The sequence below is a fragment of the Bombyx mandarina genome, chromosome 04 (genome assembly GCF_030267445.1).
Source record: "Bombyx mandarina strain Sakado chromosome 04, ASM3026744v2".
Lineage (NCBI taxonomy): Eukaryota > Metazoa > Arthropoda > Insecta > Lepidoptera > Bombycidae > Bombyx > Bombyx mandarina.
Genome location: NC_143211.1, coordinates 1,210,580 through 1,234,852, shown reverse-complemented (window position 1 = coordinate 1,234,852; position 24,273 = coordinate 1,210,580). Strand labels below are relative to the sequence as shown.

General features: G+C 38.1%; 2 protein-coding genes across 7 annotated transcripts in view; one reads left to right on the top strand and one right to left on the bottom strand.

The window, feature by feature from the left end:
* Positions 1 to 11,443, top strand: part of NFAT (nuclear factor of activated T cells 3) — a 114,268-nt gene extending 102,825 nt beyond the window's left edge. For 3 of the 6 annotated variants that reach the window (XM_089740187.1, XM_089740191.1, XM_089740190.1), the window contains 6 exons: positions 584 to 755; positions 1,995 to 2,045; positions 4,288 to 4,406; positions 5,321 to 5,482; positions 5,576 to 6,752; positions 7,044 to 11,443. In XM_089740187.1, coding sequence (XP_089596313.1) covers positions 584 to 755; positions 1,995 to 2,045; positions 4,288 to 4,406; positions 5,321 to 5,482; positions 5,576 to 6,752; positions 7,044 to 7,048 — 1,686 coding nt within the window. In that variant the 3' untranslated portion in view covers positions 7,049 to 11,443. Of the gene's footprint in view, positions 1 to 583; positions 756 to 1,994; positions 2,046 to 4,287; positions 4,407 to 5,320; positions 5,483 to 5,575; positions 6,797 to 7,043 lie in introns of those variants that run through there. The other 3 variants (XM_089740188.1, XM_089740192.1, XM_089740186.1) reach the window with 2 other exon arrangements.
* A 1,264-nt stretch (positions 11,444 to 12,707) lies between these two features.
* On the bottom strand, positions 12,708 to 20,282 carry LOC114249967 (guanine nucleotide-exchange factor SEC12). Its single transcript, XM_028183696.2, has 7 exons — positions 19,924 to 20,282; positions 19,445 to 19,794; positions 18,070 to 18,208; positions 16,785 to 16,942; positions 15,090 to 15,333; positions 13,943 to 14,102; positions 12,708 to 12,951 (listed from the first exon to the last, which is right to left on the bottom strand). Exons 1-7 carry the CDS (start codon positions 20,056 to 20,058, stop codon positions 12,866 to 12,868), a joined length of 1,272 nt encoding a protein of 423 aa, XP_028039497.2. The 5' UTR covers positions 20,059 to 20,282; the 3' UTR covers positions 12,708 to 12,865.
* Positions 20,283 to 24,273: the final 3,991 nt, after the last annotated feature.

Genomic DNA, 24,273 nt, shown 5'->3' with positions numbered 1-24,273 from the left:
TTGTCACATCGCGTGCTATATAGTGCTTTTCAATTATGAATGTGCACGTCAATGACCTTGATCTGTCAAAGTTCGATAAAAAAGTATGGACAACAACAAAAAAAATGTTATTTTCTTTTTTGTCATTGAATTTTTTGCTTAATTATGAAGACTATAAATAAATGTTCGTTTTAATGAACCATACACACTTACATAATTGTCTTGAAATGTTTAAATAAATAAAAAAACACCTATTTAAAAATCAAGGCTGTAATACTGTCGCGCCCTATAATTTATGGATGGGCGACAATGATGATGATTACTCAAGCAGTGGGATGAGTGGAATCGGCAAACTCGAAGATTTAGATTATAAATAAATATTTATAAATTCCTACCTTTCATTACTGACTACCTATTTTTTTTCGATTTGACACCTTTTGGGTCAAAAAATCGCGCAACTTTATTCACATTCTTATTTGAAACGAATTTTAGATTATTTGTCATTATTACGAGTCTTCGGTGTTGCCGCCTGGTTTTTGTTTTAAGGAGTCAGGTTAGTATCACCGTGACCAGCGCCGAATTGACACGAGTGTGTTGTTCTCAGACGCACCTGGTGTGCTGCGTGCCGGCGTACGGGCGACAGGACCTGAGCGAGGCGGTGGCGGTGCAGCTGTTCGTGAGGTCGGGCGGCAAGGCGTCGGAGCCGCACTGCTTCTACTACACGCCGCCCGCCCTCGACACGGGCCCCCTACATTGCTCGCGCCATCACTCGCAAGGTAACGCCCGCCAGCCCTACCCCCCCACCCGCTTCGGTACTGTCCGCCCGTCACCGGGGACACCATGTCGGTGTTGCGAGATTCGTCTCCGTTTTTGTTTTTCCAAATTTTTTAAATCGTGTTATGGCTTAAAGGTCTCGTTACCAGGCCATAAAATCCAAAAAAAATAATTAAATCGTGTCACCGAATGACATGTGTCAACGTCAAACGAACGGCCATGTTTATTTTCAAGTCTAGTTCAATTTTTAATTTATAGAAACGGAAACGACAGACGCTTCTCTAAATGTCATTGTTACCCTCACGAACATGTTAGTGAAGAGCATGTGAACTAAGATGTCCGCTTCTCCATGTGCCGATGGAATACAAAATTGCTGATGATACGGTGCCCGGATGTTTGATTGGTGTATTTATTCATCTAAATGTCGTAGCTTACCGTGAGGCCAAACGTCATACGTAAGCCAATGTTATTTATACAAAAATAGCTTGCACTACAGTACAATCATAGATTAAGTAGTAACAAAAAAGTATATAGAAGTTAAATAATTAAAATTTTCTTTGTCTATGGTCGAACATTCAAATAGCATTGTTGAACAATTTTGGCTTCATTTTTCATCACTTTTTTGCTTTTCACCTTAATTAGCGACATTGAGACATTAATGTAACCGAATTTATTAATTTTATGAACAGAAAAAAAAAACATGAAATTTCTCAATCTCGCTGATGTTGTAAAAATAAGTGCTAATTTTACACTAACACATATTTAAAAGAAATATTTTGTCGTTTCATCACAGCTTTTTTTTAATCTATAGAGAAGCGATGAACTGCTGCTCGTCCTGCGCATTAACACTGGTTTATATCAAGATCGATTTAATGTTGCGAAATTAACACTTATCTCAATTGTATCATAGAGTTCATTATTACATAACAACAGATTGATTTCAACCGAATCGATCCTGTTAATAGCATGACATGTTGTCCAGTTCGAATGTGCATTCTATGTTTTAAACTAAGCATATTAGTTAACTAACAATAAATATATACATACATAGCTTTGGTTGACGGCACCCGCGCAATGCTTTCAATGGTTGTAGTGTCTGCATGATTTTCTTTATTTTTATTTTAAATAAGATACATATAGATATATATATTTATGAGCAACAAGTTTTTGGAAGAAATGACTGATGCGTAAACGGCGTACTCTCTCTTTTTTTCCTTTTTGTTCAAGCTAGGTCTGTCTAGGTAGCGACCACAGCCGAGCGCCGCCGCTGCCCGCTGACCCGCGCCAGCACGGTATTGACACGCACGCATACGCACACTACGCACCGATACACTACAAGCCGACAAACTACACACCGACACACTTCAAGCCGACAAACTGCACACCGACACGCTTCAAGGAGACCAACTACACACCCACACACTTCAAGCCGACATACTACACGCCGACACACTACAAGCCGATAAACTACACACCGACACACTTCAAGCCGACAAACTACATACCAACACACTTCAAGCCGACAAACTACACACCGACACACTTTAAGCCGACAACCTACACACCGACACACTACACACCGACACGCTACAAACCGACACACTACACACCGACGCACTGTCGATAACACTAATACAACAAAATATATACATATCTAGCTTCACTTGTATTCTATTAAAGTAAAAAAAAAAACTGTCATATTACATAATAGTAATTTTTTGTTGATTGTCTTACATAATATTGAGTTATATTTAAAAAAAACGTGACATCGAATATCAATTGTTTTAAAAAATACGTGTATTCATAATGTATTTATAAAATGAGTTTTGATCACATATACATTCGACAGTGCAACACACTCACGCAACTACACTCATCTTATCTTTACAATAAAAACAACACAGCATCAAAGAGAAAAGCATTTTTTTAACAAAAAGTAAATTTCGATTATCCCGATTTAATTTGGATATTTCCATAATAAATCGACAAAAGCACTTCAACGTATAATTTTATAAATAAACCAAATTTTTTAATTTTATAAATTTTAGTAAGCTTAAATTAAAAATTAATAATGGATATCTAAAGAAAATTGATTAAATATTTACAAAAAAAAAAAAAGTTTACCTGTTTTAAAAAAAATAACGCCTAGTTTGACGGTGCCCAAAGGTGTCAAAATAATTAATAATAATAAATATCCTTCGTCAGATGTGGCTGAACGGGTTTTTATTGAAACTAAATGTGAAATACAAGAATATCTTTGAAATAAAATACAATTTTTGTAACTTTCCCGGGTCTTTGTGAATAAATAAAAATACATATTCAAATTTTATTCATAAAATTATAGTTAAAAAAAAAAAACAATAATCCACTTTTACAGAGAGCTATATAACTACCCACCGACACAACACATCGATTCCAGGTTGAAACTGCACATAACCTCCCAACATCTAGCTAGAAATTAATCGTGCTTCACTCTATTTGAACCCCCTTGGAAGCGTATCTCCACTTAAGGTGCTTTCTAAGGTTGCCTAACAAACATGAACCATACAGTTTTGAACTTCAATCGATTTTACTGCGAACCGTAAATACAAAAAATATTCTAAAATTCCCTTTAAAATGAGTGACACGATTAAATTGAAAAAAACGGTAATGAGAATTAACGAAAAGAAACTTTAAATAATAACAGAATAGAGTTTGGCATTTTGCCTTAAAAATTCAGAAAATCAAGAGTTTGTTCCAATTTATTTATATCGGTAATAATTTATTTAAGAATTTATTTATTCAAAGACAACGTTGAATTTTATGTTATCTTGGTCCTTATTCTATTTTACAAGGTTTAAAATGGAAAAGCGACAATATCAATTACAAATGAAGAAAGGTTTTTTTTTTAACTATAAAGCAGAAGAGCTAGAAATTAGCTACTGCATTAATACAAGTTACAATTTACAGGGCTAATAATTATGTTTCAGTGTCAATGATTGTACAAATAACATTAGAGTGTCAATCATTGGTAAAGAATTATAAAAATTGTAAATGCCAATGAATTATAAAAAAACTGTTCTTGACATAAATTAAGGCATGGTTGTATTCATATTGTTTTAACTATAATAATTTTTCATTTCATCTATGTTTTTATATTTGACTTAGGGTTTCTGATTTCAGATATATTTTTTTCCGATTAAATACAATAATGTACATAATAATTATACATTATGATGCAGTTATAATATTGTCTTCGTTTTATAGTTAATGATTGATTTTCCAACGCGATTCAAAAAATCAAATTTAAACCAAATGAAATCATTGTTATGTGAAACCAAAGTGTTTCATGTAATTGAACAATGTTAATCATTATTTTTATTAAGAAGACGTATTACAAAAACTAAATTTGAAAAAAATAAAATTGAAAAAAAATAAATTGGAAATGCTCAAGCACCTAAATCCTAAGTGGAGGTACGCTAGTGAGGCACAAGCACGGAGTTAGGGCTGCCACACTTGGGAACATGGGTTACAGCTTTGTGTTGCGTGCAACAGGTGGCGAGGAGGCGCGGCCGGTGCTCATGTGGGGCGCGATGCCGCCGCCCGCCCTGCCCGTGCGCAGACCCTCCGTCATCCTGCCAGACCCACACTCGCCTCTCGGACTCAAGAGTGAGGTAAATAGTTCATACAAGGACTGCGTTCAGTTTCCAAACGCAAAAATGTCAGCGCGCGACATCCGCCATGACACCAATCTCTTTACAAATCCAGTCGCCAAGAGCAATGCCTAAATTTTATAGTCTCATATTAAGTCGTTAATTTGTCATATAAAGGTACAATAAATATCTCATACCAAAAATACAGTGCACGCTCAATTACCACAACGCGACAGCTTTATTTTCTCTTGACAAATTTCGAACCATTTTATATTTTAAACACTCGATAATTCGTAATGTTTTAAGTGTCTCTCGAGTTTCGAATTAACGAGAGTCGACTGTATTCTATAAAAGGCATCTGAGCAAGCAACATATAGCCGAATTAGATAGGCCATTTAAATCGAAAAGTAAATTTTGGCAATATAAGGTGCATTAGCGCTTTAGCTACTCCTTGCTATTACCCCTAGCTTTACCTATAGTGAAACGATTAAAAAGAAGAAAGCTACTCCGAGAATGTTTATTAGATGTGTTAATTTTTTCAATGTATTTTTTGCGTTGCCCTATCTATAAACCACCCGATCCGAAACACGTGACAACGTGTTTTGAGTGGGGGCTCTTTGGGTAATAGTTTCGTGTAGCTCTGATTCTTTTTTTGCTTAGGTATGTGGACGAGCTCACGGCCCACCTGACATTAAGTAGTTACCGGAACCCATACACATCTAAAACGTAAATGCCACCACCTGCCTTGAAACATGAGTTCTAAGGTCTCACTTTTAACAGTACAACGGCCGCCCCACCCTTCAAACCGAAACGCATTACTACTTCACGGCAGAAATAGGCAAAGTGGTGGTGCCTACCCATACGGACTCAAAAGACGTTCTACCATCAGTAATTACGCAATCTGATTGTTATACGATGGGGATTTCCATTACCAGGTGATGGACGAGACCAGCCAGCACTCCGTGGTCGATCACACAGACACTTCCTGTGGGCCCGAGGGACCTGAAAAGACCTCCACCGGTAACATTAGCGACGATCTGAAGGTCGTCGATCTGAGACTCAAGTCTGAGAATATGTCGCTCGACGCACAGGCCCAGGTAAGCGCATCGTAATATTCCAAATCGAAACTAAATTGTTTCGTGTAATTACTTAAAGCTAACGATAAAAAAAATGTTTCCCTATTAAATTAGATGAGCTTCGTGAGCAGTTATGACTCGATGAAATTGTCGCCGGCCACCCCCAGCCAGGGAGAGTCGCCGACCTCTATCGTTTCGTTTACCCAGCAACTGCAAGCCATCCAGACCCAGGCTCAGACCGACAAGATGGTAGAGTCCGTCACCGCGGCCTTGTTCAACACTGACGAAAACTCCGGTCCGATATATCCGCAGATGTTACCGATGTCCACTATGGAATCAATGAGGCATCTCATCTCTTCTAAAAACAACATGGATCCTTTAGGAACCGAATTGAAGGTCCTCAACCCCGAGCTAATGATCACGGATACTGCGATGCAGTCGACCGTGCTGCAGACCGCTAACGAGCAACGACTCATTGTCTACAACCAGATGACATCCGGCCGAGCTGAAGAGAGATTCAATCCCTTTGGAAACATGACCAAGCTCGAGATGGAAACCTCCTCGGCGATATCGCAACAGAACGCACAGATGGAGGCGTTAGTCGAGGACGCTATGAAGGCCACGGCGGCAATGCTGCCTGCCGACGCGGCCAAGCTAGACGAGCTAGTCAACTCTCGCGTGGACGACCATTTGTCGGCGTCGTCCGCCTCGCCATCGGGCGGGTCCCACGCTTCCGACGTCCTGCTGAGTCCGGGCGCCGGGGTGGTGACGCGGGGACCGGCCGCCGACCTGTTGCCCTCCGCCGCCATCTCGCCCGACGTCATCCTCAACCCACAAGTGTCACCCAGCATGCTATGCGACGCCAATCAGCGCATGGTGATGCCAACCGGAACAGCACCCGAAGACCTCATGATGCTGCCGGATCAGATGCAGCTCACATCCGTGAAGACTCCACCGGCGGCCGTCAAATCTATGATCTTGAACGCGGCCGCAGAGATCCTGACCTCGGACACGACGATGAACGCGCTCGTGACGTCAGCCATCAACACGGCCAACATCCTGACGACGGAGAGCGCGGCCGAGCAGCCGCCCGCCGAGCCCGCCCCGGAGGCGCCGCTGGTGGCCATGTCGCAGGCCGTGTCGCAAGCCGTGACGCAGGCCGTGTCGCAGGCCGTGTCGCAGGCGGTGTCGCAGGCCGTGTCGCAGGAGATGACGGCGCCGGTGCAGGGCCTCACGGACATGAGCGACCAGGACCTGCTCTCCTACATCAACACGAGCACCTTCGACCAGGGTGAGTACATGGACATCTACTACGATTGATTCATTTATTAATCATTCTAATAACAACTGCTCAATTTTGTAGTCTTTATATTTTGTAAAATAAATACCAAGTGATCGAGTCCAAATAAAAATATCTCCAAATATTATTTTTTGTAAATAAAATGTAATCCTATGTAATTTTTTTCATACTATTATTTTTTTAATTATTGTGAATTTTGTTAATAGTTATGTAAAGTTATCGATTTTAAGTGAGCTTTAATTAGACTAAATGATAAATTAATGATATTTTTGTTTCTTGCAGTGTAAGTCGCTCGCGCTCGGCTCTATGCCGCGGTATATCTCGGGATCGATCCGTCGACTATTAGTGTCGGTTTGCGCCGATCTAAATGCATTTCTCTATATGTGATGTGTGAGGGCTCAAATGCAGTTTTTATGTGAATTTTTAATGGATGTTAAACGTTAAATAGGTTTACTGTATGTAGAAAGAACACTATAATCTCGTGGACTGTCGAGGTATGCACGAGTCACGTGTGCGATGTGAATCATGATTCTCAAATTATTTTCTATTGTATTTTAGTTTATATGACTAAAATTATGTTTTAGTGAGGTCAATTACGACGTACTTCTTCATGTGAGTCAGTATTACAGGGCTAATACGTTTTTTTTTTTTTATATTTGCGTGATAGTTTGGGAACAGCTGGAAATTGATGACGGATATCCAGCGAAATATCGTTATCTGTAAACAATAAATTTAAATACTGTAGATTTGTTTTAAACAATATACTTTGTATTTATGGACACGTAGTCATACACATATGTACGACAAATTGTTTTGAATTTAAGTTTTTATTTCGATGGTTCCCAACCTAACGCGTATAAAAGCAGAATATGTATTTTGAAAATGAACGTGTTATAGTTATATTAATGAAAATTATTGAATGTTGATTGATGTATGTGTATTTGTTGGTGCGTTATATGTTTGTTTTGGAGTTTTTGTAAATATCTGCATAGCTTTGTATTTATGTTTTTTTTTTTTTAGTTTTAAGTGAAGTTCGGTTCCGATTCAATAAGCAATCTGTTAATTCGTTAGAACGGTACCCGTCGATGCGGACATATGAAATCGCAAAAATATTTAAAGTGCGTGAGAAATAAAAAAATCGGTCTGTGTGCTTAGTGCGAGTTTCTTAACGTTCTCGATAGCGTAAAAGTTACCCAATTTTGTATGCAGTTGGAACAGCGCCCCTAGCGGCAAACGTACGCAAATTTTTTTTTCTACCTATGCTGATAGCCTTCAGAGGCTATTTCAGCTTCGCCCTAACGTTTGTAGGTGAGCTCGCGGGGCTCAACCGGAGAGTTGCTAACACTGACCCTAGCAAGAGCAGTGATTCGCAGAATTTACCACCGGATCGGAAACGCGACCCACTGAGAAGATCCGGCGAGAAACTCAGTGGGCTGTGTCTAAGGGTTAGTTCGCTCGTCGAGCCCTTCGTTGCAAGCGACGGGTTCGACGAGAAAGGTGACCGGTGCTTGTGGTGCCTAAAAGCACCGTTAATGGATCAGGAGGATCCGTAATGACGTGCAACGTACGCAAACGATCCCATTCCATACAAATATGAGCTAACTTTTACGCTGTCGAGAACGTTAAAAAACTCGCACTAAGCACACTGTTTGTTATATTAGCACATAAAAAGTGTCGATTCACATTATCAAGATGTGTGTAATGAGCATTATTGGAATTCGCGATAATTGCGCCGCGTTTGTACACGCCTTTTGTTTAGTTTCACTCAAACTAAATGTTAGACTGAACTACATTTTATGTTTTTTTTTTTTTTTTAGTCCGATATGTTATATCTATAGTCTATCCTTTGCGTATAAAATATGAATTTAGAATTAAAGTGTCGCTATTGACAACTTGATAAAATGTAGTTCCGTATAACAAACAGAACGCTTGGATCGACACGATCCGCCTCCCATCATATTCATCCAGATCTAAGTCTGGCAAAATTATAAAGACGCGTGCGTGGATTATCTTTATTCTTTATTGTACACACAGTTAATACAATATAATAATTGCGAAAAGATATAAAATGGCGAGCTTAACTCAACAATTGAGTTATCTACCAGCTATAAGTGAGTAGAAGAGTACAATCTAATCAATGATTTTCGTCAATCTAATGAAATCTAATCAATCGATTATTTTTATTATCAATCAAAATAGCTCTTCTCCCTTTCAGCCCAAGAGCTATTTTAACTTAATTGTGTAGTATGAAGTAGTGAAATTGCATCTAATCAGTTTTAAAACATTATAATTTTTTTTATCACGTGAAGTCATTATTTAATGAGACAACAATAAACATATATCCCGGACGCTTTCATCGCTAATAGCTCTATAAACACGCGTGCTTTATAATATTGCCGTAAATTTATTTATATTTACATAAGATTGTGATATATATATAGCAAAATATATGTTATTAATCAACATAGTAGTAACCTTTTATACTTTTAAGGAAAACTGTACTGATGTGATGTTAGCGCAAAGATTATAATAATTAATTAAATAAAAATATTGTTATCCAATTACGAGAGTTCATTTAATACAATTATCGAATGCTACATTATTTAGTTGTGCCATTTATTAAATATAATCGTAGTGTAGTTAAAATATGTTATATGAAGCATATCGGAAGAGTATGAATTATGAGCGAAAGCGCTGGATTAGGAAAGGTTAAAAAAAACCCGCGAATTTTGTGACAGCAGCTGTCAGTTGCGTTGTAAGTTTTTTTTTTCGGGTATGTTTGTAATGGCGGCGTTCTTAGAACAAACCCTCCACCTGCTAGGACCGACACATTGACCAGATAACTGTGTGCCTTTTGGAGACATTATACAAGAATATCGCCTTCTCTCTCTCCTGTCTTTTATAATATACAATATTTATGTTACTGTATTGCTTAAAAACATGTCCAAAATGTAACGAAAACTATGTCATGTAAGTATTTTGAATTAGAGAAAGAACAAAATAAAATACATTATTTCATTTAGGGACCATTATACTACATAATATTGTATACATTAACTGTGTTACATGTAATTCTATCATATATAATATTTTATATAAATAAGAAAATATTATATATTAATTCATATATGAATCGAATGTGTATTTTGATAATAGTAAAAAATTGTTGAAGTGTTTTTCACTTATGATAGCAACAGTGTCTTTCGTGACTAATGAAACGAATGAAATTAATGTTCACGCAATGCTCTTGCCAATTATTTAAATTAACAATAACGTAAAATAAATTATTCGAAATGAATACATAACATTGCGACATTTATAAAAATAATAATTTAAAAAAATATAGAAAGGGGGCAACTAATGAAGAGTGAATGAATTCTCCGGAACTACCGAACAGATGTTCGTGCAGGTTCCGCGGGTAGCTCGATTAATTTTTGAAAAAAAAAATATATCGTTATTTAAAGATTTATGGAATTTAGTCTTATACTGTTAGAGGTTTACACAAAAAAAAATGCTATTATTCAAACGGAAGTAACACGTCCAAACCACTGTACAGATTTTGACGAAATAAGGCACAGGGATAGCTAGGATCTTGGGAAAGAATATAGATTAGTTTTCAAGCCAGTGCGTGTCTCCATCCATGCGATATAAAGTGAAGCCCGCAGGGACGAAACTTCCGGCGAAAAAATGTTCTAAAGAATATCGTTTTCTAATTAATTCATGAAATGTTTCAAATTCATCCGCTATTATGAGATATTTTCGTTTCTTTGACTTAACCAGGGCTACTTAATCTAACCAATGATGATTGAACAATAAATATAACGATAAACCTAATGTAGGTATGTATATTATTATTCATTGTTGCCCGTGTGTCCCCTACTACTCGAACGATAGAACTTAAATTTCTGGATTATGTTCGACACAGGAAAAATGAAACGGCTCGCGTGATAATTAACATTCGGCAATAATTTATATTAATTTACACTCTAACAAAACTTGCCATTGACGCTTTGTGGCTTTTAATAAATACTAAAAGTTATGTTCAATTTATAATTAAACAATTAAAATGGAATTCCGTAAATTTTGTAACTTTATTTAATTTGTTATACCATTTCCAAACATCCATGTCATGTGCAACATAAATGCGTTTTTCATATGTTTCCGAACATGTTCGTGTAAAATTTTGTAATCACACGCTATAATAATATTAAGAGTATAAAAATTTAATGTTATATTGTCACATTCTTTTAAAAAATATTCAGTTGGCCTTCCAATATTATTTTTACGTTTTGAATGATTTTAAAAAAAGTGTGATATTTTCCACTAGAGACTACGACAAATTCACGTTTAGGTATAAACATTGTTTAAGTATAAATTCTCCTCTCGTATTAAAGTGCACATTGTAAGGAACAAAAAAAAACAATATGTTAATTTATTTAAGAAGCCTGTTAAAAGTGTTGAAGTGTGTATGTCATTTGAAGGATAAGATTAAAAAATATGACATTTTTCTATTGTTTACGAAAAAAATATGAATTTTGTTAAAAGCAAAATCCAATGTTATATGTACTAAGTAATGGATCTCTAGTCGGTCTAATTAGTTGCAACTTGCCGGAGGGTCGCGAAGGTTAAATGTATGTTGTTTTGATGTAATTAATTATTAAAAAATAAATGTTATAAAAATACTTATTTTTTTTTTTAAAACCCTATATATTCCGTTTTTTTTTTAGTATGGAATTTTCAAAATTACACAACCATGAAACGATTGTATCATAATTATAAGATTGAGGGATTGGCTGTGATGATTTGAAAGATAAGACGCCCGGTGTATCCGGATCGAGTGATGCGACAACATGAGTGTTCAAATTCCGCACACAGGCAACAACGATTCTACTTAACACGCGCTCATCTCGCACGGCTGCGACGATAAAATCACACCGGAATAAAATTAATCGCTTTAAACAGCCGCCGCCCGCCCGCGGTGAAGCGAACACCCGCGTGCCACGTGCGTCTTGTCGGTGGTTCTCCCGCGGCGAGACAAGGCCGCTCGCGGCACCGCGCTCCTATATAATAACCAATTCCATCATGGACACTCCAAACACACGGTTATCATTGCCGAATGAAGAAACTAAACTAGTCAAGAGGAGACTAGGCGCGTGCAGTCTGGAAGCCGCGCGAGGCCGGGGGTCGCTGGCTTCGCTGGCGGCCGCTGCCATTCCGGTGTAACTCGGCCCTTATAGTATCTCTACACCATTTGTGCGGTTTGATGGTTCATTCGATGCAAAGTAAAGTGCTGGCTTCAGGAATATTTGTTGACGGAAACAGCCGAAATCAGAGCATACAGACTCCAGACACCCGATAATCTACAAGTCCTCGTACTCTACATCGGTCGGGTTCAAACTAACTTCCTATCAAACTAAGACTGAGAAGCGAGCACTTCACTATTTTATTAACAGCAAATAGGCAAATTCAAAAATATTAGAGGATAAGTTAGATTTTAATAAATTCTATTAGCTTTAGGTAACTATATACATGTTGGGCGAATAGACGAAAGCATTGAATTTGTATACAGTTCGAAATTTAAAATTATTTTTGTGGATTCATTTTCGGATTCCTTGCGACTTCAAGGTTTCATTGGACGTTTGCCGCTAGGGGCGCTGTTCCAACTCCATACGAATTTGAGTTAACTTTTACGCTATCGAGAACGTTAAAAAACTCGCACTGAGCACACTACTGTACTATCGCAACACGATCGCTCTATCTAATTTTTAAGATGAGACAGCCGTTAGTCAGGGCAATAGAGACCTTGACGTAATATCTCATGGGTAGCAGATGCTTCGTCGCGATGTTATCTATGGACTCCCACAACCGCTCAACGCGAGCTGTATCCTGAGCACCACACCGCTCTGCCAAGAATAACATAGGATAGAAAAACAATGAAAGACCATATGCAACATTTCACATTATTTAATCAATATTTATACATATAATATGTGTACATGAGCTTATTACCATAACAATATATTTATTAAAACTAACACATTCCCTTTTATTACATATTCATTTAAGAACAAATAAATATTTTACATATTGATTTTATATAAACATTAAATACCTAAATATGAACATAGACTGAACGTACAGAATAGTACGAAGATGATGAGAACGATGGCGATCCAGATGGGCACGGAGCCTGCGGAGAAACAACCACATTATTAATTCGATTCTCATATTCACGCTTGAAAGGCAAACGTGACTAAGCGACAATAACTGCTTTGTACATAAATGATAGCCAATAACCATATTCGATGCGCAAAAAAAAAATAGTTCTAGGTCTATTAAAATAATTTCAATCCTACAGCTACTAGCTAGATTCAATACAGCTAGATTCGTTAAAATAAATTTTGTTTTCAGATATTTCAACTTTAAATTAGTCTACTGTAAAGTTCATGCATTGTCGCTTAGTCACGTTTGCCTTTCAAGCGTCAATATGTTATATATTATATTTACAACCTACACAAAGATATTCATTAAACGCTTTTATGTTTCCCGCCATTTTTGGGCAAACGAAAAAAACGTTGACTCTGTAACTAATCGATCTCACGTCGCGGTCTCTATTGCTTAGACGAGTGGACGAGCTCACAGCCCACCCGGTGTGAAGTGGTTACTGGAGCCCATAGACATCTACAACGTAAATGCGCCACCCACCTTGAGATATAAGTTCTAAGGTCTCAGTATAGTTACAAATGCTACTCCACTCTTCAAACCGAAAAGCATTACTGCTTCACGGCAGAAATAGACAGGATGGTTGTACCTACCCGTGCGGACTCACAAGAGATCCTACCACCAGCAATTACGCAAATTGTAATTTTGCTGGTTTGTTTTTATTATACGATGTTATTCCTCCACCGTGGAAGTCAATCATGAACATTTATTAAGTACGTATTTCATTAGAAAAATTGGTATTAAATTTGCCTGCGGGATTCGAACACCGGTGCATCGCTACATACGAATGCACCGGACGTCTTATTCGTTAAGCCACGATGAGTTCAAAAGGTGTAGTTCTACCTCTCCGTCTCTATGCTGCTGTACTATGAACACGTACTGACTATGACTATGACTACTATGATTATGACTGACTACTATGACTATTATGACTATGACTACTATGAACATGCACTAACCGCGGTAGGGCAGGCTGTGCACACAGAGGCAGTTGTCGACGGAGATGCTGAGCAGCGCGGCCTCGCTGCGGCTGGCCACGGCGGGCCCGTACCCGCGCACCGGCAGGAACTGCACGCCCGTCACGAACATCCGGTGCGCGCTCCTCACGTGCAGCACGCGCTGTACCACACACACACGCACTGCACTCGGTCAGCCGCGAGCGCACGCCTCTACTGCGTGCTCACTCGCTCACTGCGACTTCCTTAACGTCCTCGATAGCGTAAAAGCTAACTCAAATTTGTATGGAGTTTGGACAGCGCCCCTAACGGCAAACGTAGGCAAACGTGTGAAAAGCGTTTGTATGGAGTTAGAACAGCGCCCCTAGCGGCAAACGTATACAAACGTTGTAATTCCATACAAATTTCAGTTAACTTTTACGCTCGTTAAGAAACTCGCACTAAACACACTGATGTCCGCAATCTGACCGAACTGTCGAAGGCATTTTGTGTTCAACAGAGCCACAAACGAAACGAGACGATTTTTTCGTAATCACAACCACACACGTTCCGGTTTCAAATACAATCATTATTAAATTAAATATATAAATAAATAACAGGAAACAAATCACGCTCCATCTTCCGGCCCCAATTTAAGATTCGTTGTGCTATGAATACCGAAGATAGATAAATATACTCATATATATTTAAGTATACATAAATAAATAATGATATACCCAAATAAAGAGAAACTTGTTGATCATACAATGTTTACCCGATGTGAGAATAGAACCCACGATCCTCAAAGCGACAGTCAGGGCTGCTAACTATTGCAACACCGAGTCAATAATTCTAATACAATTATGATTTCGACCATATATCCCAGTCTTTTTTATTGCTTAAATGGGAGGATGAGCTCTCAGCCCACCTGGTGTTAAGTGGTCACCGGAGCCCATAAATATCTACAGTCGTCGAGTTGTAAGGGTCTCACTTTTAATAGTACAACGGCTGCCCCGCCCTTCAAACCGAAACGTATTACTGCTTCACGACAGAAATAGGCAGGGCGATGGTACCTACCCGCGCGGACTCTCAAGACGTCCTACCTCCAGTGGACTCTGCCTCTGCTTACCGCCACCAATATAAACTGCTCCGAGTATTTACATAGACTGACCTGCAAACTGAAGGCGATGTAAATGTCGACGGAGCCACTGAACATGGTCCCGACGCCCACGAAGCGGCCGTCGTCCCGGACGGTCAGCGCCGACAGAGACTCGTTCACCAGCACCGTCTTCCGCAGAGAGCCGTCCTTGGGGTCCCAGAGCTGCAGCAGACCTTTCTGTTTGCCGGAGCGACTCAGCGGGTTCGCTATCGTGAACATTCTGTGCGCGTCTTCCTTGTCCTCGTTGGGCCCGAACCTGTGGCGAGAGGAACGCGTGTATACGCACTGTTAGGGAACCTTCTTCAAACGAGGCTTGCGGAGAGTACTTAATGGTAGGAAGCGGCTTGGCTCTGCCCCTGTCATTGCTGACGTCCGTGAGCGACGGTGACAACTTACCATCAGGTATTGCTGACGTCCGGGAGCCACGGTGACCACTTACCATCAGGTGGGCCGTATGCTCGTCTGCCTACAAGGGCAATAAAAAAAAAACTGAAATTCCCTGTTCCTAATCCACGCCATCTATCGGCTTTATCAAGATTTGTAACGCGCCTCCTAGCGGGCGAATAAGAACGAACTGAGTCGACTCTTCGCACCGCGCGCGGAACACTATAAAAATAAACTTTTTAATTCATAAACAATTGTTTTTCGCAAACTTTGCTATTCAACTTGTGCGTTGTGTCCGTGTGTCTTAAACTGCAGCAATCCAGAACAGTGCTCCGGGGACAGTATCAGTAAACAATATCAAGATAACACGCATTTCCGAATGCCTTCCCCCTTTTTAGTCGGTTTAGATTTCTGGGAATTCAAATTTAATTCAACGAACGTTGTATATACAACACGCACAACTAAACGGACACGTCAACTTCACAAGGTGCGCTCCGCGACCTCAAGATACGTGGTTTATGTTTCAGTTACTAGTCCGGTTTCAATGATGGGACAGCCATGATACAATATCATTGAGACTTCGACCTCAAGCCTCAAGGTTAGTCTCATTCACGTAACGTCCATACCATATAAAGGTTTGAACCGATACATAAATGTATAGCTTGCTCCGTCTCACTTTTTCAGCTCAGCAAGTTTAGAAAAATTTAATGATGGAGTGGAGTGTATACCACGCAGCTTCTTATAAACTTTGTAATCCAATTGCCACCTTAACGTAAATACGGGATCTCGATACGAACTATTGCTTAAGTATTTCCTTATAAACATTGCAAACACGGACATAGTGACGTCAGTTGATTAATCAATACACTAAGCCTTAATTTATTTCTCCACACAGTAAAGTCCTAAACTAATTAATTAATTATCCTAGGTATTTTTATAATATTACTTATACGTTTATATATATTATTCTACCATATGTGTGTATGTGACTGAGCTCCTCGTAAGCGGCTGGACCGATTTGAATGAATTATTTTGTGTGCATTTGGGTGGCACCCTGGGTGGTTTAGATTCACAAATCAGCCCGGCAGATGGCACTGCGGTCGGTATCTAGGTTATTTATCTATACTGCAACAAAACAGCTGACCGACTTGAATGATTTTCTGCAGGATAACGTCTGTCGGGTCCGCTAGTGTATTATTAGGTTGGGGAAAAAGTCTTTTGGCATTATAGTATGTATTAACTTGTAATAAAATCTCTATACTGTTTGTATCTGGCTGGTTTTGGTATCATTAAAAGTTTAATTATAATATATATCTGTGTTACCTGCAACGTCTGAAGAGGTACTTGTTCCCGTTAGGGGGCTGGCACGTGAGGGTGAGGAGCGGGGGACGCAGGCCCGCGGTGGACCACAGGCAGGCCAGGCCGTCCTTCCCGATGCTCACTAACGTCGTATCGCACGGACTGAAGTCTAGATCGTCCAACTGAAAATGTTTAGAACGAACAAATAACATTTAATGTCCATTATATGTCTAATAACATTTATGTCCAATAACATATTATGCCAATTTATGTCACCGTCTATTATTTGTTTAATATGGTTACTCTGTACATGTGGTGTCAAATAAAGTTATTATTATTATTATTTAATGTACCAAAATAAAAACTAAATTACGGTGTCTTCAAAATAAACATAATAAATTGGAAAGATAGGCTGATGATGCCTCACAGTAACAAGCCAATCGATATTCCGTCCTTGGTCATCTGATAACACCAATTGAGAAACATGCTAGTTAATTATGATAAATATTACTGTTTGTTATATTCAAATATCAGTCGGTTATTTTATGGAAAAAGCATAAAGAAACATGGCAATACTGCTAACTTTGTCTTCAGGTCTGATGGGCAGGAAAATTCTTTTGCAAGAATCTAATTTAATGCAAGGCTTTAATCTTAGGCCTTGGACCAGTGCCATTCACATTGTGGTGTCTTTGTGCTTTGGTCATCATCAAACGAGCGAATTAAAAAAAAAAAAAAATATTAATGTATAGCGAATGCTTCTCTGAATACATTACTATCACAAAGTTAAAGGTCATTAAGCACATAAAATATGAATTGGTGGAGAGTCACGTATTTTCTACATTCGTAATCATAACAAGGCAAACGTGTCGTGTCTTATATTGTTCTTCTATTGTGCGCGCGCTGATTTAATGAGTTACAGAAATACGTCGAAATTACAATAGAAAAAACTGTCTATTTGCTCTACTAACAATTACTTGTAATAAAAAAAAACTAATTTTTGGGAAGATTGGTGCACTAACTCACGGCATATCTATTATCGGTGGTATATACTTGCGTGACACTCACAAGATGGGATAATACTATTCTAGGAAAGGCTGACTCCACACAGCCAACTTTAATTGAATGTTATAATTGATATTTAAAAAAAATCAAATTATGATCAGACTGACCCCTCAAAGCCATTGTTGAGAACCCACATAAAATACTTGTCAAAAATATTTATCATAATTATTTTTACTACAATACAAATAGATGACACTACAATCACTAATGAAATGTAAAATCAATTTCATAATGTTAGGTAAGTTACCTCTTTAGTATGCTTTTCCAGTACGTAAAGGAGTTCCATTTTTGGAAAGGTCCAAACTCTGACCTTGGTGTCGATGCCACCTGTAGCCATCAACTTCCCATTATTACTAATCCTGACAACACGCTGCAGTGGATCATTACTGTAATAATAAGATTACTACTTTGTAATTACATATAGTCCAAACATTATCAGTTCATCATGAGGCTCTGCATGGGTGGACTCATTAACCTAAATCTCTGGATCTAGGATTCACTTTTAAACTCTATTTAGGTTTAAGGTTTTTAACTCTGAGCTATCACATTCTTGAAACTAGGATATATAACTGTTTTAGATATCTACGCTTGAAAGGCAAACATGACTAAGCGACAATAACTGCTTTGTACATAAATGATAGGAAATAACCATATTCGATGCGCAAAAAAAAAATATTTCTAGGTCTATTAAAATCATTTCAATCCTACAGCTACTAGCTAGATTCTACTACAGCTAGATTCGTTAAAATAAATTTTGTTTTCAGGTATTTCAACTTTAAATTTTATTAGTCTACTGTAAAGTTCACGCATTGTCACTTAGTCACGTTTGCCTTTCAAGCGTTGATATATATTTTATTTTATTTTAGATAGATTTAAAATGCTTTGATCAGTCTCTGAGTCTGAGATCAGATGGTGCTCCCCATACTGCTTTAAGATAATCACCAAAGGTAAATTTAGCTAACAATGTATTTAGAATCATTCTGCCACATAACCAACCAAAACTTAATTTAAAAACTTTTTCTCTTTTTTTCCTTCCCATCAAAAAGCCAACCTTTACTTAAAAAGCCCTATCAATAGAAACTAATTATTATTAACAACTTTACCCATTATCTACATTCTAAACACTATTATTTAACAGGACCTTACCATCTTTTTTATTTTTAATGAGTTATAACCTGTTTATAAGCTAAATACACTAAGTAATGAATATAACTAAGTAATAGATAGCTATTTTGTAGTTGTTTAACAAAGAAACTATAATTACCCACAACTTTATTTTTTATTTTTTAATAGCAAAGATAAGTTAGGTTTGTCATTTTTTAGAGAAGAGATCACAATATAATCTTTCATTGTAATTATATATGGAGGTTATTCATTAAAGGGTTAATTGTTACATGTTTTATGTATATAAGTAATCTGCATGGTGCAAGCAATTTAATCTTATCTTAAATTATCTTTAGCTTATAAGAGCATAAAATACAAACATGATCAGTCAAAATATATTTAACATAAGAACTGTGCATACTAATAGTATAATTATAATTTAAATTATTTTAATGATAACCATGATACGGAAATATAAAGTAGAACTACAGTGTAAATTAATCAAAATTAATTTTTACCTAAAGTCAGTCTGCACACTATCACAAGGCCTGATTTCAAATGACATTCTTTTCTCTGTGTTACTAACATTGTTTTTCTTTGATATATTATCATTTTCAGAGACTGTCCGTCTCCTCCGCCTCACAAGCCCATTCTCAGCCCGGAAACTTCCTCGTCTCATTTCAGCAGCATCCACCATGCGGATGTTCACCTTGTACAGCTGACAGTGGCTCTCTTGTCCCGCTGTGAGATACGTCCGGTTCTGGATGCTCCTTACGGAACACGTCATCACGACATTAGGACCAGTCTCATGGCGCATCACCTCTTCAGCAACAAACCTCTTCCCATTATGTGACAGTTCAAATATTTCCTACAAAATGTCAAGTTTAGGATAGTGAACTTTATGTTAAATTTTGCTTGAAATTCAAAACAGCTGACAATATCGAAATATTTGTTTTTTAGTATTCTATTTTGTTTGTTGAAAATGCATCATACTCACAAATCCATTTGCGACACCTGTGTTCGATGCTCCTCCTCCTCCAGCAACAATGACATGTCGATTTGTTAAGGTTTGGAGCGTGTAAAGTGGAAAATCAACTTTAGCTAATAATCCATCAGACCTATTAGGAGACATCTTGAGTTATAACATTAATTTTCACTATTTCACACACGATATCCTGCACATCAACACTATCTGGGTGCTAACGAAGGCCACATGAGTCTGTTTGTATTAACTATATTATAGTAAATAATAGTAATATGGTTAAAACAACGAGAATCCGATAAAACTTGACAAAGAATCGGTCCTGTTCGTCAAGAAATCGAGACTTCCAACATGACAAACTTTGATTGATAACAAAAGTCAAAACTGACAGCATGCTTCCAAACCTACTTGGATACAGGTATAGCCCATACAGCCAGGTCTTTTGTTGAAAGAAGTGGATGCTGATTTTTGAAATGAAATGTAGTGAATGTATTAGTAAGATATTAGTAAAATATATTTACTGAAATTTTAGTTGGAATCAATAAATTATTTCAAGCGATTCGGTTCAATCAATTTATTTCATTCTCCACCTGCACAAATAATATGCGTTAGTGAGATAGTGGTCTCTCAAATTATTTAGCGATAAATGCCACTTTACAGTATTTTCAGATCACCAAACAATATATGTTTCAACGGGAAGTATGAAAAAGTTTTCAGGTCTCCTATGCCGGAAAAGATTTATCATCATCATCATCATCATCATCAGCCTGCGGAAGTCCACTGCTGGACATAGGCCTCCCCCAAAGCTCGCCACTGAACCCGATCTTCGGTTCTACGCATACAGTTACTGCTAGCTGCCTTGCAAGTCGTCGCTCCACCCAGCAGGAGGGCGTCCTACACTACGTTTGCCGGTTCGCGTGTCCACTCCAGAACACATCTACCCCAACGGTTATCGATTCTGCGACATATGTGACTAGCCCACTGCCACTTCAGCTTACTAACTCTGCGAGCTATATCGATCATTTTGGTTTTTGCCCGAATGACCTCATTGCGTATTCGGTCTCGCAATGACAAACCAAGCATAGCCCGCTCTATAGCTCGCTGAGTAACTTTTAGTTGGTGGACTAGTCGCACAGTCAGTTTCCACGTTTCGGCTCCGTAGATAAGCACGGGTAGGACGCATTGATTATAGACCTTTGTCTTCAGACATTGTGGTATGGGCGACGAAAAGACCTAACGAAGGTTCCCGAACGCTGCCCAGCCCATCTGAATCATTCTGGTCACTTTGTTCTCAAGTTGTTTCTACCTAGTTGTAGGGTCTGTCCTAGGTATACTCTTGAACAACTTCGAGAGGTGTACCATCAACATCGATTGGTCTCGGAATGGCGTTTCCGTTAAACATTACCTTGGTGTTATCCAAGTTCATTACAAGGTCAACCCGTTGGGATGCAGTATTAAAATTATTATAAAATATTAATGTAATTTACTTATTATGTCTTTACCTACGAAAAAGTCATTTTACACGTAATTTATGTATGGCTCGCAATAAACTCTAAATCTAATTAAATTTAATGTTAAAATCTGGAATTCCATTTTCGAATTCAGACGTTTTTAATTGATTATTTTGTTTTCACTACCTGTATGTTTTTCATCAATATGGATGATAAATTTAAAAGTAATTATTGAATACGTGTACGGACTGAACACTAAAAGCCAAAAGCTTTTTATTTATGATTGAGGGATTACTGGTAGCCCGGAGGCCTTTCCAGTTTCACCAGGACAAGTGGGCGAGTAACGACTCAGCCAGGAGGGCGGCTTAAAGGTTACCCACATTAAGATATTGATCTAAAAATGAACCCCGTCAAATTGGCAAGGTAATGAAACTTGATAGCTGGGTGCCACTTGAACTCGCAGAACGTGTTAAGATATGTCTTGCGTTGCTTAACAGACACAGAAATGAATTGTCACTTGCGATAAAAAATGAATTATTTTTGATAATCATTAGCGGTCATACATGTTGATTAGACCTAGGCAATGCCCCGAAAGAAAACTTTCCCCTAAAAAGTCATTGTTACTGTTTGGTAGTCCAGTCTCGGTATAATTCATTAAGTTTCATACGAAATGGTACCAGCATTACTGCGGACATGTACCTACAATGAATAATTTCGCAATGTTCCAGTCAGCCTTTTTTTTTTTTTTTTTATTGCCTAGATGGGTGGACGAGCTCACAGCCCACCTGATGTTAAGTGGTTACTGGAGTCCATAGACATCTACAACGTAGACGCGCCACCCACCTTGAGATACAAGTTCTAAAATCTCAGTATAGTTACAACGGCTACCCCACCCTTCAAACCGAAACGCATTACTGCTTCACGGCAGAAATAAGCAGGGCGGTGGTACCTATCCGCGCGGACTCACAAGAGGTCCTACCACCAGTAAAAAGCCTTGCCAGCCTTGGTTAATTGCTCGTTCCCGTTGCTCCTACACGACAACGCTTGACCTCATACGGTATAACAGACTCTCTAAGCCACAAGAGATAGGGCTGGAAGTTTTGCGTCATCTACCGTACTCACCAGACCTTGCGCCGACAGACTTAAACTTTTTGCAAAGTTCATAGCCGGAAAAAATTAAATATCCAAAGGCACACTTTACTGGTGATAGGACCACTTGTGAGTCCGCGCGGGTAGGTACCACCGCCCTGCCTATTTCTGCCGTGAAGCAGTAATGCGTTTTGGTTTGAAGGGTGGAGCAGCCGTTGTAACTATACTGAGAGCTTAGAACTTATATCTCAAGGTGGGTGGCGCATTTACGTTGTAGATGTCTATGGACCTCGGTAACCACTTAACACCAGGGGGGCTGTGAGCTCGTCCACTCATAAAAATAAAATAAATAAAAAAAACACTACAAAATTCCTTTGGTTTGTTGGTTCCCGTACACCTGACTTCTTCAAGAAAGGCATTGAACAATGACCACTGCACAGAGATGGATTGATACAATGGTCGCATATTTTAATTGATAGAAAAAATTACTAGCTTTCTGTATACCTACTAAACGGCGATTTCATAGATAAATAGCCCACTGAGTTTCTCGCCGGATCTTCGCAATGGGTCGCGTTTCCGACCCGCTGGTAGTTTCTGCGAAGCACTGCTCTTGCTAGGGCTATTGTTAGCAACGTCCTCAGATTAGGGTTCACCTACTCGTTCGGTTACGCTGACATAGCCTCCCAAGGGTACCAGCTAAGGTCGGAATAAAAAAAATTAGACAAAGACCTAATAAACATATTTTAATATATTTTCCCAAAATAAAAGACTATTCATTTATTTCAAAACATTTATTGTCACAACTACGAATTTGGTATACAATAAATGGTAGTAAAAACTTGAATTAAAACTACAATACATTAGTCAAAACGAACATAAAGAGATCACAATTGTTAAAAATAGAATAAATAGAAATCTATTACAACAAAAGATAGCGTTTGACGGCTCAAAATAAATCCGAAAGATAAAGTGTGAGCAAAACATGCGCACGAGTGAAATGCATTTTTCTTCATTTAATTTCATCAACTTATTGAATGTCGAACTAAAGCAGTAACAACTCAATGAGTACAATGTGATTAAAAATATTTAAAGGAAACATAACGGTAACATAAATTAATTAATTTAACGTTGCTTATCCTAAGAGGAATAGGTTACGATTATTATATTATGGTTATATTTTATACGAAGTAGTACGATTATATTATGGGATTAATGATAAATAATGAAGTTCGGTTACTAAAACTTCAGAGACACACACACTGGGACAGTGGAATGCTACTTTGATTATTATTATTATTATTAAAAATTTAAAATGTATGTTTGCATCGATGGGCGATTGTTCACAAAATCACGTTCATCTGATACTTAATCGATAAAGTAAATTCGATTGTTTTCGACTGGTTTTATTTACGGAGGTTTTACTGTTAACACGTTAACCGCCACGTAGGTCACCGGTGCCCTACGCGGCGCACTGAAGTAGTTATTTCGATTTCTGTTGCTAACGCGCCCCTGGGTTGTCTAACTTTGCCTTCTTTTGTTTGTTAGTGTATGTTTTAGTCTCTTAAGTCTCTTAGAAATTAATTAATTCTCAGTAACGTAGATTGGGAGGAATAGGAACTAGGGGTAGAATAGGGACAAATCTGGGTCGTCACAATGCTTTTGTGAGATTTAAATTTGTTGATTTGAAAAGGGCTTTTATTTAGTATTTATGAATATTAAATAGTTTAATTTAGTCATGGGAGTTTTGTAACTGATTATAGATGTTGAAAAGTTAATTACTTAAAGGTAACCTACCTAACAACTAAACAGTGCCAGCTCTATCGAA

What these genes read in the sequence shown, in the direction of transcription:
- LOC114249967 (XM_028183696.2), bottom strand. Translation starts at nt 20,058, where the DNA reads ATGTCTCCTAATAGGTCTGATGGATTATTAGCTAAAGTTGATTTTCCA. An exon ending in AGTGTGCAGACTGACTTTAG is followed by an intron (nt 18,209 to 19,444) that starts GTAAAAATTAAT and finishes TTATTATTACAG; the next exon opens with TAATGATCCACTGCAGCGTG. An exon ending in ACATCGCCTTCAGTTTGCAG is followed by an intron (nt 14,103 to 15,089) that starts GTCAGTCTATGT and finishes TGTGTGGTACAG; the next exon opens with CGCGTGCTGCACGTGAGGAG.